At 39.2% G+C, this 16,909-nt stretch overlaps 2 protein-coding genes across 2 annotated transcripts; both read left to right on the top strand.

The window, feature by feature from the left end:
• The first annotated feature begins 459 nt into the window (after positions 1-459).
• On the top strand, positions 460-9,389 carry lancl1 (LanC antibiotic synthetase component C-like 1 (bacterial)). The gene is made up of 10 exons (XM_086147506.1): positions 460-516; positions 808-910; positions 991-1,108; positions 2,258-2,468; positions 3,467-3,614; positions 3,956-4,102; positions 5,167-5,349; positions 6,135-6,311; positions 7,282-7,354; positions 8,840-9,389. Exons 2-10 carry the CDS (start codon positions 824-826, stop codon positions 8,914-8,916), a joined length of 1,221 nt encoding a protein of 406 aa, XP_086003632.1. The 5' UTR covers positions 460-516; positions 808-823; the 3' UTR covers positions 8,917-9,389.
• Positions 9,390-12,829: 3,440 nt separating this feature from the next.
• On the top strand, positions 12,830-16,324 carry mylz3 (myosin, light polypeptide 3, skeletal muscle). The gene is made up of 6 exons (XM_086148405.1): positions 12,830-12,949; positions 13,445-13,472; positions 15,066-15,209; positions 15,395-15,565; positions 15,651-15,728; positions 15,807-16,324. Exons 1-6 carry the CDS (start codon positions 12,947-12,949, stop codon positions 15,833-15,835), a joined length of 453 nt encoding a protein of 150 aa, XP_086004531.1. The 5' UTR covers positions 12,830-12,946; the 3' UTR covers positions 15,836-16,324.
• The last annotated feature ends 585 nt before the right edge of the window (positions 16,325-16,909 follow it).

Raw genomic sequence — 16,909 nt, forward strand, 5'->3', positions numbered from 1 at the left:
GTTTTCCTGTTTGTTGAATGGTTGCTACAACCTATGTGTCGAATTAAAGAATTTTTTTTTTTTTATAAGGTGATTCTTCTACTTAATTTGCCTGCTGCAACCCTAGATAGCCACACTGTATTATTTAAAATTATTCTCTTTTAACTTTTATTTTAGCTTTATATACAAATGTCTTGCTTGTTCAATTTTGAATCAGGATTTTAGACAATTGTTTCTTATTTTAGTAAGTGAGCTGACATGTCCATTGTGCCATTTGGGTAATAGCTGGGTGAAATCAAGTTGCGCGCAAATAATTTTGTGTCAGTTTTTTATTGTAACTTCGAACTGTCATTTCCTCGCCTTTGTGAGAGTGATGTTTGGCAATATGAACGCAAGTAAAACTATTTTAATTTCTCAATTTTGTTACTGTCGTAGTACTTCCACATCGCTAGATAGCAGTAGAGTGCTGCTGGTCGTCGTATTCGGGAAATATATACAGACGAAGAAGATCAACCATCACAAACACAGCACTAAGGGGTAATGGTTTAAGTTTTAACTGTTTACCTTTTTTAATGGTCCTTAACTTACAAAGTACTTTACATATTATCACGCTCATATCAATATCGGGGGTAACAAAGTGATAACTGCTCGCTTTTCGATGCATTTAAGCTAGCCTGCTGCAAGCTAACCTAGAAGTGGGTGTGTTGTTTATTCATTTTATTTACTTAGAAGTGGACAAACCGCCCTTCCAGCTTTGGGTTCGTCCTATCTTTTCTTACCAGTGTGCGCTTCTGTCTTATCTGTATATGTTCACAATTGATATCACAGATAAAAAGGTTTGGAAATGGACACACGGGCTTTGAGGAATCCTTACCCTGAATACGACGGGAGCCCTGAGCTCACCCAGGCTCTGTTCGATGGCCAGGGGAAGGTAACGTTCAGAGATGGACACCTTGGGATGCGCATCCAGATGATATTTATCTCATTATTTTTAATTTCTTAAACCTACAGCTCACATCAGAGTTCACCCAGCGGCTAAGCAGCAAGGTCACTGAGCTTTTAGCGGCCATGGAAGAAGGGCTGAAGTCTGCTGACCCAAGAGACTGTACCAGTTACACGGGCTGGGCAGGTAAAATATCGAGAGTCTGACACAGAATGGCAGTAATTGATATCCAAGCTGTATTTAAAATGTTCATCCACTGCGGTAAAAGTGTGTGTTTTCTTGTTGCTGCAGCTGAATGTAAAAACGGATGTGTGTGTGCAGTTACAGCTTTGCACTGTGTAAAAAAAATAAATAAAAATGATATCCTAATATTTGGAATCCCTTTTGTCAAAACAGATAACGTCCTGAAAGATACTAGTCTGATTGTCTTTGTCAAATAATCAAAACTTAGTTCTGCTTCAGTATAATAAGAAACAGTTGTTACATTTTAAAGACGTTCTCCTTTGCTTTCGGCCCCCTTCGCCACAGTGAATCACTGGCCTCCATCTAACCCCGTTACCCGCATACTTTTCTCTGAGACCGTCTTACACCATGTCCCTTTTCCATGTCTCCACCCAGGATCTGTCCTTGCGGTTCTAACCAGTTCCGAACCATATCAGTCTGACCTCTGACTTTCTCTCTAGAGCATCTAACATGTGCTCTCCCTCTGACGGACTCATTCCTCAATCGTATTGATTCCTTGTCTTTCCCAAAGCGTAACTCAACATTTGTCGTGTCTCTGCTTCCCTCAGTTCTGCCTTCTGTCTTTTCCTCAATGCCACTGTCTCTTAACTCACCACAAGACAAAGGACCACATATAGAAATGAGCTATTTAGGTAGAATGTGGCACAGCCATCTTTTTTTTTCTGCACAGTCCCTTAATAGATACAATGAAAAATCACTGACATCACAACCATATTGCAACTCTTTCCTTTCATTCTGGCTGGCTCTTTTCACCACCCATTCCAACCTGGTTGGACACTATTCTTTATCTCTTCCACAATCTCCGTCGATCTGTACCGTTGACCTGAAGTGCTGTAAATCCTCCATTTCCTTTACCTCTTGATTTTTCTCCCTTTTTAGAACAAATGCATTATAGTTTTGCTCATTTTAGGCTTCTGTTGTTGATTTTGCTTGTCAAATCATCACTTCAATTATCTCTTAATCTGTGATGCATGTGAACCAGCTGAGAGAAGACTTTCTTTCCAGAGAAGACTTTCAGTTTCAGGGGTCTATTACATAACAAAATAAGAAGAAATTAATGTATTTTTGTCAAGCTTGGCTTTATATTTTCAGGTATCGCTTTGCTCTACCTACACCTTCACAATGTGTTCAAGGAAGCGTCATTCCTTCAAAAGGCTCTGGACTATGTCAGCCGCAGCTTGAAATGTCTTACCCGCCGCCATGACGTCACCTTCCTGTGTGGGGATGCGGGGCCCCTGGCTGTGGCTGCTGCAGTGTACCATCACCTGCAAAGGCCTCAAGAAGCCGATGAGTGCATCAACAGGTCAGTGCAAAGGGGTATGGCAAATATTTACTCTGGTATTATAATGAAACTGTTTCGGGGCTGTTAGGGTGTAATAACCTATTTGTTTATTTGTATCTTTTTATTTTGTTTATATGTTATGTTGTCATAAGTTCAATATTAAATGCTGGATTATCAATGACATTAAGAAGAAATGGAAAGGGTTAGTTTGAGTCACCAAGACTGGTGACAAAAAAAAGGCAGTTTATTTTTTATAGAAATGATTTGTACTCATGTGGGAAAGGGATTTATTTAGAAACATTTAGTGTTTAGTCAATGAATTTATAATAATGTTGGCCTGCACCATTTCGCATTTTCGTTTTCCAATCTGTTGTGACATATTGTAATCTTTCAAATGTCCTTCATCAAAGTACTTTTGTGAATTTATAAATGCTGTGGGATTTACAACAGTGTGTTTGGTAAAACTTGCTGGTTTTCCTCTTAAATGTAAGCTGTTGTATGATGTGATGATGTGCTCAATTTTTTCAGTGTGGTTGATTTTGTTAAAGGTTATGCTCTCCATATGCTGTGGAAAGGTTATGCTGGATTATGCTTTCTATATGCTGTAGAAAGGTTATGCTGTGTTTTTTTTCTGGCCACATTTTGCTGCGAAATCAGAATCATATATTCAACTTTCAACCAAAAGTAATGTTATGTAATGGAACCTATTTACGATTTGCATGTGTTGTCATTACCAGAATGGGTTCATTTTATTATAGGTGTCTGTCATTCAGCTTGGGGATCATCAGGTTCTTTCTTATCTAGATATGACAGGTGTTTATCAAATACAGTTAGTGTGACTGTGAGCATATTTTCAGAGAGACCTGGGCAGTAAAACTTCATAGACAAACACTCCTGATCAAATTGATTTTTTCATCATTTCAAACATCAAACTGATTTTGATAATGATTGTATCTATTACAATAGTTGCAGGATTCGCTAAACTATATCAGCAAACCTTGTCACTGTGCTGTTCTCAGACTGCTGCAGTATCACCAGACTGTGGTCAAAGGTTCAGGGGATCTGCCCAATGAGCTGCTGTATGGCCGGGTGGGCTTCCTCTATTCCCTTGTCTTCATCAACCAGCAGTTTGGCCAAGACAGGATTCCACGGAAGTATATCCAGCAGGTGAGTCAGGATCAGATTGTTCAGACCTGGTAATAACATACATCCTGCGAGATGTTACTGCAAGAGGCCAGCTTAGAACATGTTTGTAATGCTCTTCAAATGATTATTAAAAAACATACTGCCCAATATGGATGGTATTGTATATTAACTATCACAAAATGGCTTACATATAGATACTGGTTCTAAGGAACTTTAGGTTATCTTGCCACTGTGCTGTCTCTCCAATACTACTCCCTGTTTCATTCCATGAATGAGAGAGTGAATGGTTGTTTGTCTCTATAGTCCTAGATTCCACTGATTTCAAGTCTTTATGAGGTAGAACTTCTTGTTTGCCTCCTCAGATCAGTGAGGCTGTCCTGGCTTCAGGCGAGCACCTTAGCAGGAAGTACCGGATGCAAGATCACAGTCCTCTGATGTACGAGTGGCACCAGAGTCAATATGTTGGTGCCGCTCATGGACTGTCCGGCATCTACTACTTCCTCATGCAGGTACAATTACTCTCAGGCCTGTGTAGAGTCTTGGGTCACTCTTGAGACTTGACAGGGTGACCTAACTGGATGCACATGAATGACCCGAAGACAGTTTTTATAAGAATATCAAACAAGTGCACTTGTTTTGAGAACTAAGTCAGTTTTAATTCTGTTGACAGGTAGTGAGGCTCCTAGATGCAACTGTGATGTTTTATGACATTTTACAGTACCCAGAAGATCTTAGACTGAGAATCATATTTACGATTGATGAACAGAATACTTGCAAATAACAGATAAAAATAGAAAGTGGTTAGCAGATAGCCCTGTCCCATAACCAGCAGCACATTGAGTCAACTGGGGTTCAGCACCAGAACTCTACTCTGAATCTTTGCTTCGAGCACATACTTATTGAACCACTCTTTGAAACAGAAATTACTAAATTTTATATTGTTCTCATGCTGGTGAACTACCCCTTCTCATTTGCAGAGCTGTTATAGTCTTGTCAAAATTGTCAACAATTAAAACGACAGCAATCAAGAAAAAATGTATTGTCTTCATATCAGTATTTCTAAATGTGTGCATTGTAAAATCTCTTTGAATCTAATGATCATCGGCCAACATTAAAAGGGGATAAAAAAAAAATTAAAACCATATTAGCTGAAATCTGCTTTTAAAGGAGCCTTTAAAAGCCCAGTAATTAACAGGAATTAGATTAACATTTTGCTTTAAACTAAAGACAGATTCCTTCAAAAAAATTAAGACACATGAAAATTAAAATTAAAATTTCATGAACAACAAAAATAGCAAGAATCACTGAAAATTTATAAATGGCCTTTATATATCGTAACTGAACTGGTATGGTATAACATTGTGTGTCTCAGGAAAATATGGTTTTTGAGCCAAAAAGTAGTTGATTGATTGATTTTTATTTTTTTCAGTATACTGTATTTTCTGAAAATGATCACATTTTCTAGATGTGGATGAAAGCTTTAACTCCTGTTTTGAAAATCACTCATATTAGTGACTTCAGTGTCTCTTTCTAACTCTTCATTATCTGTTTCCATGCCATCTGGCCCCTTCAGCCTGGCTTTGTGTCTGCAGAGGAGTGTGTCCACAGGCTGGTGAAGCCCAGTGTTGACCACGTCTGCCGTCTCAAATTCACCTCTGGAAATTATCCCTCCAGCACTGGAAAAGAGCGTGACCTGCTGCTTCACTGGTGTCATGGGTCCCCTGGTGTGATTTACATGCTCCTACAGGCACACAAGGTAAACACTGAGGGAAGTTATAGATACAGCACATCATCAGGACATTTGACCTCTGCATTTAACTCCTCATGGATGAACCATGAACAGAGGGCAGCTACGAAGCAGCACCAGGGGAGCAGTTAGGGCTTTAGTGTTTTGCTCAACAACACTTTGACAGTCTTGGAGGAATGCTGGAATGGAACCAGCAATGTTCAATGCAACAAATCAAAAAAAAAGGGCAGGGTTTGTTTTCTCTTGTGTGAAGGTTAATGGGATCCATCCTTGGTGCAAATTTTCCAAATATAATCTTTGACAGTCAGCACATGTAAATGTAATGATTGTAAATTTAAGGATAGTTCTTGGCATTTTTGTACATACCTGTAATATGTTTAACATAAGTTGATTTAAAGTTTTTTTTTATTGTAAATTTTTCTAGATCTTATAGGCAGTTGCTTTTTGATATTAAATAATTGTTAATTAGCAGACAGTGAATGCAGATGAAACAGTCATATTAAGTGGTGTTTGATTTTGTTCAATTTTTTGATATTATTAATTGATATTAAACAATTGGGATTGTAGATTCACAACAAGAATATAAAAAGAAGGTAACATTTTAATAACACTAACATTTGATTAATTTGGGGAATCACGATGGGGAGGGAGTATATTACAATTCTCTCACACCTTTATTTTATCATTGGTGACGTGAAACATTTCCCACCCACACCAACCACTAGTTTAGCAGGAAGAATGGCATGTATACAGCTTCATACCTTGCTTTAGTGTCTTCTCTGCTTTCCCTGCAGGTGTTTGGGGGCCCTCAGTACCTGGAGGATGCACTGCAATGTGGGGAGGTGATCTGGCGCTGGGGTTTGCTGAAGAAGGGCTATGGTCTGTGTCATGGCTCCGCTGGCAATGCCTACGCCTTCCTGGCCCTTTACCGCCAAACGCAGGACCCCAAGCATCTTTACAGAGCCTGCATGGTTAGACACCCTCTCATGTAATAACTGAAGAATCTGACGCTGTGGTTCCCCCGCAGGGCAGCTGACACTGATCTAGTTTGTTTTTGAATACGTCAGCAGTTAGTCAAAAGAAACACTGTTTTTACTCTGAAGTTGTCTCTGTTTTTTTTAATACTAACTCAGCATTAGCTTTATTGAAGCATAAAATGCATGCTTTAGATTTTCTTCTTTTTATTCTCCTTACATTGCTGCTAAGCATTCGCAGTGAAACATTTGGGAAGCTCTGATTGGGTGGATTGTCTTTAAAAAACACTAGGGAATTTATTATATCGTATATTGTATTACTAACAGGAGAACTAAAGGAGCTTTTACTTACTTTGTATTTTCTCTGTTTTCTTTTGCTCTTCAATATAACAAAGTATTTTTGAAGAGAGCAAATGATGGATTAAATGCCTAATGAAAGCTGACAATTGTTACTATTGTTAATTATGAAAAATCTTGAAAAACTGTCATTAGATAGGAGAGGAAACTGTAACAGTGCAATATGTAGCTATAGTTTGAAAATCTTTTTATGTCTTATTTTATATTCTGTGCATGCATTTCATTCATTTTGACATGAGTTGTGAAGGTAATATTGACCGATCACAGCACTGTTGGCTTTTTGCCATGTGGGAGGCAGAGTCTCTCATGTCTATTGACAATAGGTCGGTAGCTGTCAGTGTTAAAGTAAGCCTTACATGCTGTGAGCTTTGTCTGGATGCACTCCAACTGGCATACGTCCCTGTTAATATGAATCTATTAATGGAGGGCGGAAAAAAAATCTTAACATGATTTGCCAAGGCTGCTCCAGGGAAACCGACTGAAGTTTCGCTTATCAAGAGAATCCCGCAGAAATGTCTAGACTTTTGTGGATGCTACTGTCTCACTCCAGCACATTAGCTCTTCATCTACAGTTGTAACAGGCTCTCCCTTCCTCTCTTTGTCCCCTCAGTTTGCAGACTGGTGCATGAACTATGGCAGACATGGATGCAGAACACCAGACACCCCCTTCTCACTTTTTGAAGGTATTGAATAACAACACTTGACAACACAAGTTGCTATTTCCTAGGATATCGATTGTAATCAATAACCTCCAGCATTTATCAGTGTTTGCAATTATTGCATCAACATGTCATTTCATTTCGTGGCTACGGTTTGTAGAAAAGTTATCTCCTAAAACTAACTACTTAAATCTGACGTGATTAATGTTCCAGTAACTGGAACATTAATCACATTGGCTTCAGAACAAATCATTTTATTGGAACCTCTTGGGAAAAAAATTACCCAACCTTTTTTAAATATACCACCAAAGATGGCAATTTCTTTATTTAGTTACCAGTGCTATGCATCATGAAATGTCATTCAGACATCAGATGAAGCAAACAGAGCCACATTATCTGTAAAAAGCAGGGACCAAATTCTGAGGCCACAGGAGACCGGAAGCAAATCAGATTTTCTGCTGGCAGTGTTGACCAGCCTCTGACACCAATAATACAGGGACAAAACAGTTTGTATCAGGGGGTCCCTGCAGTCCATGCAATGTTGCAGAAGCGTGTAAGCCAAGAAAACCCAACAACACCTTCAGCATTGAGAACTGAAGGCGTGTCAAGTCGGGGTCAGTAGAACCCCATCCCAATCATAAAGTGCTGCCAGTGCACTGTTTCTCCGTCAGGCAGCCGGATGGCGCACCAGAATCACTGCCAAGCTGTGCAGTAGCCTCAAGTTTGATGACACAACCACAAAGTCGATGGACTGTGGCCTAGGATGTCCTGGTGCCAAGTGCACATATGTACACCCGTATGCCGGAAAATGGTGTTTGTTATGGACAGTCTGTGACAAGTACAGAACTCTAGTAACAAAACATTGCTCTGGTCAGATTTTGGGGGGCTGTTCCTCTGAATCATATGCTTGCGGGTCTCACTGTTGTTTGCCCATGTAAGCAGTCCCCCTGCAGAACAAGGGAGTTCCCAGCTAGAGCACTCTTTAGCATCCCCTCCAAGGTCGGTACTTTGAGCTGCTATTTGGTGCATCGGGGCAAACAACAGTCATTACATTACATTACATTTCAGTCATTCAGCAGACGCTTTTATCCAAAGCGACTTACAAAAATTGCAATTCAATAACCAAAAATCCAAAGTACCAGTAGTTGTTATTCAGAAGTCACCACTCTGCCAAATAGCCATCTCAAAACCATATACCGGTACATACATAATTAATTTCTTTGTTGTTTTTTTTTGGGGGGGGTGCTAAGTACGATTACTGGGGCAGTGCTTGGTGAAGAGGTACATTTACAGATCACAGCAGAAGATGTGCAGCGACCCGCTGTTCTGACCTTTAGAATCCATCCTCCGACCCAAAGGCAGGGGAAGACTACCCTCTTAATTTACAAATTTAACTATTTTTTCTTAACGCCATCTGCATATTTTTCTACTATGAACATTGATTTGTTTTTTGGTGTCATTATAAAGCTGTGATCCGCATGAATCCTTTCTCTTTCTCCCTTTTTGCAGGCATGGCAGGCACCATTTACTTCTTGGCTGACCTCCTGCAGCCAATGAATACAAGATTCCCTGCATTTGAGGTGTGAAAGGTAGTGTGTCCCCTCCTCACGCACTGGAACAACTGAATAAGATGACTCACTGTCTCTCAGTGTCATGCATGAAATAAAAGATATAACTGATCTTGCCAGGGCTTGTATCATCAGTTTCTGCTGCTTCAGACATTATGATATATTTTGTCTTGGCTGTGAGGATTAAAGGGTTAATCATAAAATAACTTGTCAGCTCAATAATAAATTGTCACATAAGCAAGTAACAATACCTTCTGACTTATGGAATTTCTCTTTTGCTCAAAGTGCATCAAGCAACTTTTCCTGAGTAGATTTAGAGCCACTTTTTTGTTTTGATTCCTGATGTCTGTAACATTAAGTACTTTTCAGTATGATTGCTACACTATTTTGCACTATAATAAATGCAGCAGCTGCTGTTCCCTGTGTTAAGGCTCTGACCACAGTACTGAGTGTACATTGTTGCTTGTTTGAAATAAACATGTGTCTCTTTACAACTGTCGCTACAGTTTCTTTTGGTGGTGTTGTCATGCAGCTGTCAGATATTGCCACAGGAGGATAGCAGAGAGTTGCAGATAAAAATCAGTCCTGGTCATTTCACTCTGCCATTCAGATTTTATAGACAAGGGAAAAACTGGAAATCAAAATGGAAATTTATTTTCCTATGTCAAACATTTTGGCTTTTTGGCTAATATTCAGGTTTTTGAAAATGTCTTACTGGATTCTTTTTAGCTTGTTTCTTCTTGATTTTCTGGCCATTTTTTGACATTATTTCATTTCTTGTCATTTCTTTCCTCTTTAAAATTTACATCATGACTATACTCTGAAATATTTAAGAAGTATTTTAAAGATGTTAATATGTCTCTTGACTGAATTAAAATATGTAATGGTTTTATGTGGTTTTCAGATAGTTTTCTAAGAGATTTTTCCCTTCTAACGCTTTGTTAATCATTATTCTAACTTATTTTTTATACTTTAAGTAATCATTGAATCCTCACTAATTGATGACCAAAGAATTAGGTTTTGTCTTGTATTTGATGGGCTTTTTTTTTGCTATCCAACAATAATAAGGCATTTTTCCAACAAGCAAAACCCGTTAATTCATTGACAAGAGACCAAAATGTTCTGCCCCTTCCTCAGATAACATTCAGCTCAACGGCTCTGCAGTCCTTTCCAAATAAGGCTTACATAACACCCTGAAAACTTAGCAGGGACACAATGCCACCACTTTTTTTTAAAACTCCAGGCCCATGTGTCTTTGCAGCGAGGGTCTTGACTGGCTGAAGAGGAGGAGTGTGAGGGGAGGCAGTTACTGCGGGTCTTGAGGAGCAGAAGTATTGCTTTCTCCACCCCCTTGCGCAGGAGAAACCGAACCCCTCCAGCAGAAATGAGAGTAAAAATAGAGCTCATTTGTCGAGGGGTGTGGTCTTCCAGACATTCATCTGCTTCACCCACCCCTGCAAATGTCCTTCAGGTCTTTACTAGCAGGACAAAACCGTTCTGTGACAGAGCTGATGAGCAACAGTCTGGCAGAGGGTGCGCAGACACTTTGTTTTGAGGCTTCCCAGTATTTCAAGTCTTCTAATTTTACAATAATGGACCTTTGGATTTATGTTTCTTTGATTGATCATTTCAGCTAATTGCAATTAGATCCGAAATAGAGGCTAGCATTGGAAAATAATCGCAATAAAAGATAGTAGAGAAAATTGGAATTGTTACAGGGTCAAGAACACTGATGTCTTCCTTTGGAGGTCCAAACTGTCTTATGGGAGGCATAGTGAAGGGGAGCAATACAATATTACAACTAACATCACACAGCATAGAATACTCATTACTACATTCTACATACTACATGTGTGATATGGTTTAAGAGCAAATTTGTTTTAAAATCTTTTTCAAAGTGATAAGTAATTTCTTCCATCTCTTGGATAGAATATAAAGAACCTTACTATGTAAAAGACTTCATATATCAGACAAATGTTATTGAACAAATGCTTGGATTAAAGATGATTGATGTAGCACGAAGAGTGATTACAGTTTACAAATGTTCATGTAACTTCCTGCATAGTTTTGAGTTGTAGCTTTCTTATATCCCTCATTTTTATTTTCAAAAATGTGAGTCTTTATCTCCAATATTGTGATTAGTTCTAGCTCACCTTTTGTGTATTTTGCAAATATAAGTTTGATGATATTAGCTTATTTCATGACTAACTACTAATATCTACGGGAATTCTTGGTATTTAAAGACAAAGTATTGTTTAATGTTGAATAGGGGGCATATTTAAGTAATTCATATTTTTTAAAGTTTATTTCTTATTCAAAGGTACCGTTAGGTACATCGTCAATTTCAGACTTTGAAGTAGCCCTGTTGGAGCCGAATCATGTTTCCGTTCCTTTTCCTTCATCGTATGGTGGCATACAATCAGTAGTGCAGCTGGATACAAAGACTACTTGCTGAGGGTTTTCTATTCCATTAAGACATCCACTAACCAAAAATAAAGCCATAAAATTTCCTCAGCTAAGTAAATACACTAAAGATATTCTAAGCGTTTTGAGGTTTTCAAGACATTTACACCAAATGTTGTTTTGTAATTTGTAAACACTTAATTTTACTACCCCTATTCTGAAGATTATAAATTCCAAAACATACTAACACACATAATGAAATGTTCTTTTGTGTGTTGAGCATATAAAAGATCTTTTTTGATATCAGCACCATGGAGAGCGCTGGAGCAGCTGTAAGCCCCAGACCATTTCACCTCCAAAGAATTACTTAAGGGAAATTTCGCCTACTGTAATCATTCTTTAACCTGCATTTCACGTGTGATATTTCTTTCAGCTAGCCTGGATTAAACAACTCAGTGCCTGGAAATATGCATGGTATGTACATAAGAGTGGACATGGTTTATACAATCAACCAGGTAGATGCACTATACATAGTATTTACAAATCGATGTGGTGTTTCGGTCGATTTTAATGTTCAAAAAATTGGCGCTAAGACAAATGCTATAGAAATAATTGATTTTCTAAGTGAAACTAAGTTCAAATAATGTATGTGGTAAAATGACCTGCAAAGACATCAACATTGAAACACTCATAGAAGTTTTTTTTTTTTTTTTTTTCCCTTGGTAAAAACTAACTGATCCAAAAATTCTATCTGATTATTCACATGGATCTTATGGAATACGGTTACATGTTAATATACCACTTCAACAAGCATTGTAATTGATAGAATAATGAATAAATTGCAAAAATAATCACCCTTTACAGGAGACCTCACCCAGACAGGAGAATACTGTAACTCCATCTCTGTCCATCAGACTAGCTATGTTCTAGAAAATGACCTGTAGAAAAGAATTGGAACACTGCTCAACTAGAACACAGAGTTCTTAATCAAACCAGTAAAGAAAGTTAACTATTGGGCAGATCTAGTCCCTAATACTTGATAATCAATTTCCATGTTTATGGTCACAGTTTAGTTCTATTTGCAACAAAACTTTGTGAATCAGTTTCGCAAACGCTAATTTACCCCGCTATTATTTATCCATAAGAGGAGGAGTGTGTGTGTTGCTGTTTAAAAATAACACCTTGAAATCCAGCCTTGTGGGTTTGGAACCCTTCTTGAAAGGACCACCGGGTCACTGACTTGTCGCATATACGAGGGAATCTGACCAGGCTCACTTTTAAAAGGGGGGAAATAAGTGATATCTCAAAGAAGTCCTCCTTTCTTGAGAGCGAGTAGTTTGAAAGCAATTTATTAATAAAAAAAAGCTCAAGGCAAAAAGTCTTGACACAGTTCTTCTGGCTGCTAAAAATAGCCATGTCCCCTTCTAAAGGCCCACTACTCTTGGAGCGCAGCTCTCCTTTCCATTTGCCCTAAGAAAGTTAAAGATGTTCCAGCATGTTACATGATCCACCTTGTTACCATGTGTGACATCACATGACCGGGTAAAATAAGAGGGGGTCTGACCATGGCTCAGCACCACTCTGTCTTGGGACATCGGCCTCTCCTCTTCCTTTCTTTCCGCTCCTCCTGCTTGAACTCTCCAACATGGTGTGTACTGAGTTGTATTTTGGACCCCTTGGGTGGAGTTACTATTTCTATACCTTGGGGATTTTCTTCTTTGTGGCATGAGATTGGATTCATCGTCTCCTGGGGGGGAAAAAACAAAACATAATTATGCTGAAACGCACTGAAATCGTGCTAGACCTTTATTTACATTGTTGCTCTTATTAGTTGAACTTTTAATTGTTGGAAGCTTGAAATAACCAGGATCACTGTCTTGCTGTCTTGAGAAATGCATCCACACATCTATAACTTAAATATAAAGGGTTGCATATGTTTGCGCTATTTCTGATGGCAAGCGACAGAAAAATTCAGTCTCGTATTGACTTTTAAGGTAAAGCATTGTTAAGAAACCTTACATAAATTAGATATGTTTGCTGATTTTGTGTATAGTTCATCTGCTTCAATCATTTTTTTCTTTTTGTCATCTGTGTTTCCATAAATGTCTGTATCTGTACATTTTGGTGTGTTTTTATGTCACAGACTGAGTTCACACCGGACCAGATTGAAGGTAAGTTTCCAAAAAATCATAGATTTTAAAAATATAATAGTGAGAAGTAGTAGAAGCAGTGCAAATCCGTCTTTCTGGTCTAGATGATACCATCCAGTCAGCTGCAGGAAATACTGTCACTGCCAGTTGTGCTGAAAGATTTTTCAGCAATTGTCAAACAAAGAGTGGGCTTTCCAAATTAAAATGTGTCACCGAAAATGAAGTCCAGAATGAGTGTCATGTGTCATTCCGTAGACGTGTCCAGTTGTCCAGAGGAATCTGATATATGTCTATTCTAAGTTGACCTGGCCTTGTCTTATGAGACACAGTGGCCCTTACCCAGCACAGGTGTTAATCCTTGGGCCCGGGGTTAAGATCCAGATCTTGTGGCATTCCCTTTCACAGGGATCCAGACTGTGATCCCCAGTTTCATTACAGCACATGCCCCTTTGCTGACAGACATATCCCACCCCCTATGTTTGGTGGCCCTTTGTTTGTATAGAGATGTGTGTTAATACCTTGCACTTTTACAACATCACCAAAGGTCAAACGTGCCTATTTTTCCCCATCTTTAAACCCTATGCATCCCATAAAGAATAAAAAAAAAAGTGTCGCTTCTGCGCATTTATGTGACACGTCTGGCATGATGCCGTTTTTAGCGCAAGACGAGGTGTTGATTACGACCTGGTCAGCATCTTTATGTTTAACCTGATCAGGGCAGGAGGGGCATGCCTCTATATGGCTGGAGGGTCTACTTTTAGGCGGGGTCTCTATTTCTCCCGAGGGGTTGGGGGTGCAGTGGGGTCGAGGATTGATGGGCTGGCAGTGGGGGGGGCGGGAGGGGGTACAACTGTTCCGACTGCTGTTGTTTTTGTTGATATTGTGGTTGGGAAGTCACGTAAGAGAATTAATGTGTCGGAAAGGTCACTTTGATTTTGGCACCGGGATTTGTAGAAATAGCTCAGCTCTGGTCAGGAACCTTTTCTGGTCCAGATAGGATACAGCTGTCGCTGCTGAGCAGCTGGAAAGAGTGACAGACGTATGCAGCTTTTAGTTTCTCTGATCCTTCAGCACAATGCGACACCACATAACAGTCATAGCTGAAGGAGGAGGCTGGAGGAGAGAGAATAGAGGAGTGAGTGGGGATTTGGATTTTAAAACAGATGATCTAGCCTGAAATGCAACTTTAATAAGGTTAAAAAAGAAGAAGTAAATAAAATGACTCCCTCGTCAATATTCCTGTTAGATTATCGTTTAGCTTTAGGTCTTTCAGCAGTGCGCCTTGTGGAACCACAAATCAGTTATATTATGTGTCCCATCTCAAACATTATAAGCCTTGCTGGCTGTAACAAAAATGAAGTTCTGCTTTCGTTTTTGATTTCTTTGTTTTTGCATGATAAATTAATGGCTGTAAATGTGTGTCTTTTAATTAATTTAATTACTTTGGCATTATTAATTTGATTTTCTCATTATTTACTATGATAAGGCTATGATCAAGCTGTGAACATGTTCTATTTACATATTCACTTATATTTGGTTTCAAGTATTCATTTATTGATGTAATCCCCTGTCTCTGCTTGTAATTCAAAGATCTTTTCCCTTCTTCTTCAACAGACTTCAAGGAGGCCTTTGGTCTCTTTGACAGAATTGGTGACAGCCAGGTGGCCTACAACCAGGTGGCTGACATTATGCGCGCCCTCGGCCAGAACCCCACCAACAAGGCCGTCACAAAGATCCTGGGAAACCCAACCGCCGACGGTGAAAACAAAACACACAAAGTTCATTGAAGAAATACCAAATTTGAGAATTTTAGATCTCCTTAAGACCTTGCTTATAGACCTGATGTGTGTATTAACTTGAGATTTGTACCGGTATAAAATCACTAAAATAGTTTTATCGTGAGATTAAAATAGATTTTAATGTGCCGTTTTAAAAAACCACAGACATGGCCAACAAGAGGCTCAACTTTGACGCTTTCCTGCCCATGCTGAAGGAAGTTGACGCTCTTCCCAAGGGTACATATGACGACTACGTTGAGGGTCTGCGTGTCTTTGACAAGGAGGGCAACGGCACAGTCATGGGCGCTGAGCTGCGCATCGTGCTGTCCACCCTGGGTACGTCTCAAGTCACCCTCCCCAAGTTTAGACACCCGCACAAATATAGCTCAAGTATGTGACCCTGACATGTATCCACCTGCAGGAGAGAAGATGAATGAAACCGAGATCGATGCCCTCATGGCCGGCCAGGAGGATGAGAACGGCAGTGTGCACTATGAGGGTGAGCGCTTGCGTCCTCATTTCCTCTGAAACTCTTCCATATGAAAAATGTTTTAAAAACACTCTTTCTTCTCTGCAGCTTTCGTCAAGCACATCATGTCTGTGTAAGAGGCCAGCAGTCAGAGTGCTGAAGAAACTGTAGCTCGCCTACAGACAGCCCAGTGTTCAAGACATCAACACTGTTTATAAAGACCAACCAAGGAAAGACAAGGACTTTGTACAAGGGATGTTGAAGCAAATCCATCTTGTTTGTTTTGTTTTTCTGTCCATTTCCTCTCAAATCCTCTACTCTCGGGACAACGCCATCATCTCTACATTGTAGACCCCCTATCACTCGGCCTCCACTCCCCCACTGGGGCACGTCTCCACTCGCCACATGGGGTGAGGAACGGGGGAGAAGGGGTAACCACTCATCAAGTGAGGGTAGATCCCTCCCTTCCCACCGCCACCTCATTCAGTCAAGCCATCACTGGCCCAGCTGCACCAAAGGTCCTGGAGAGCGGCAGTGGGTCGACTGCCAAATCTCCCACTCCCCTGATAGTTTTATTTATTTTCACTCCGTTTATTTCAGAATAAACTTTTCCAACGTACATCCCATTTGGGTTGATTCTTGAGCATTCATTGACCACAGCATTACACTTTTTAGGACACGACAAAGACGAGAACAGGAATTTGAATTATTCTCGGTTGAATCAAAAATAAGATAATGAAAGTAACGAATAAGATAATAATTAGTAATGAGTAGTAATAGTAATAACAAATAGTAAATAATGAATAACATCATTTAATTTGATGCCATGTGATCATAAGCAAAATGTACCATGAAATCTACATCAGTATAACTATCATTGAGTCGCTTTCCAGAAATTACAATATAAGAAAAGAAAAAAATCTTCAATTTCAGCATCTGTGTTTTACCATTTTAAACTGCATCTGTCTGTTAAACTTAATTTGTCAACATAAGTGCTACTGTTTAGTTATAGTTATATTATTATTATACACTCACATGTTCTCAATGAACCATTGCCAGATTATCCATGTAAGGTTTCAGAAGAGATGGGCTGTCAATTTAGGATCACAGAGAATTAGAAATTAAATATCAATACTTGGCATATTTTACATAGAGATTTTATTATATGTCAAAGGCATTGCGATGGAAAATGAAAAAAAATTGAAATTAAA

Source organism: Fistularia commersonii, chromosome 6, assembly GCF_037954325.1.
Source record: "Fistularia commersonii isolate RoL2024-O1a breed Wild chromosome 6, RoL_Fcom_v1.0, whole genome shotgun sequence".
Classification (NCBI taxonomy): domain Eukaryota; kingdom Metazoa; phylum Chordata; class Actinopteri; order Syngnathiformes; family Fistulariidae; genus Fistularia; species Fistularia commersonii.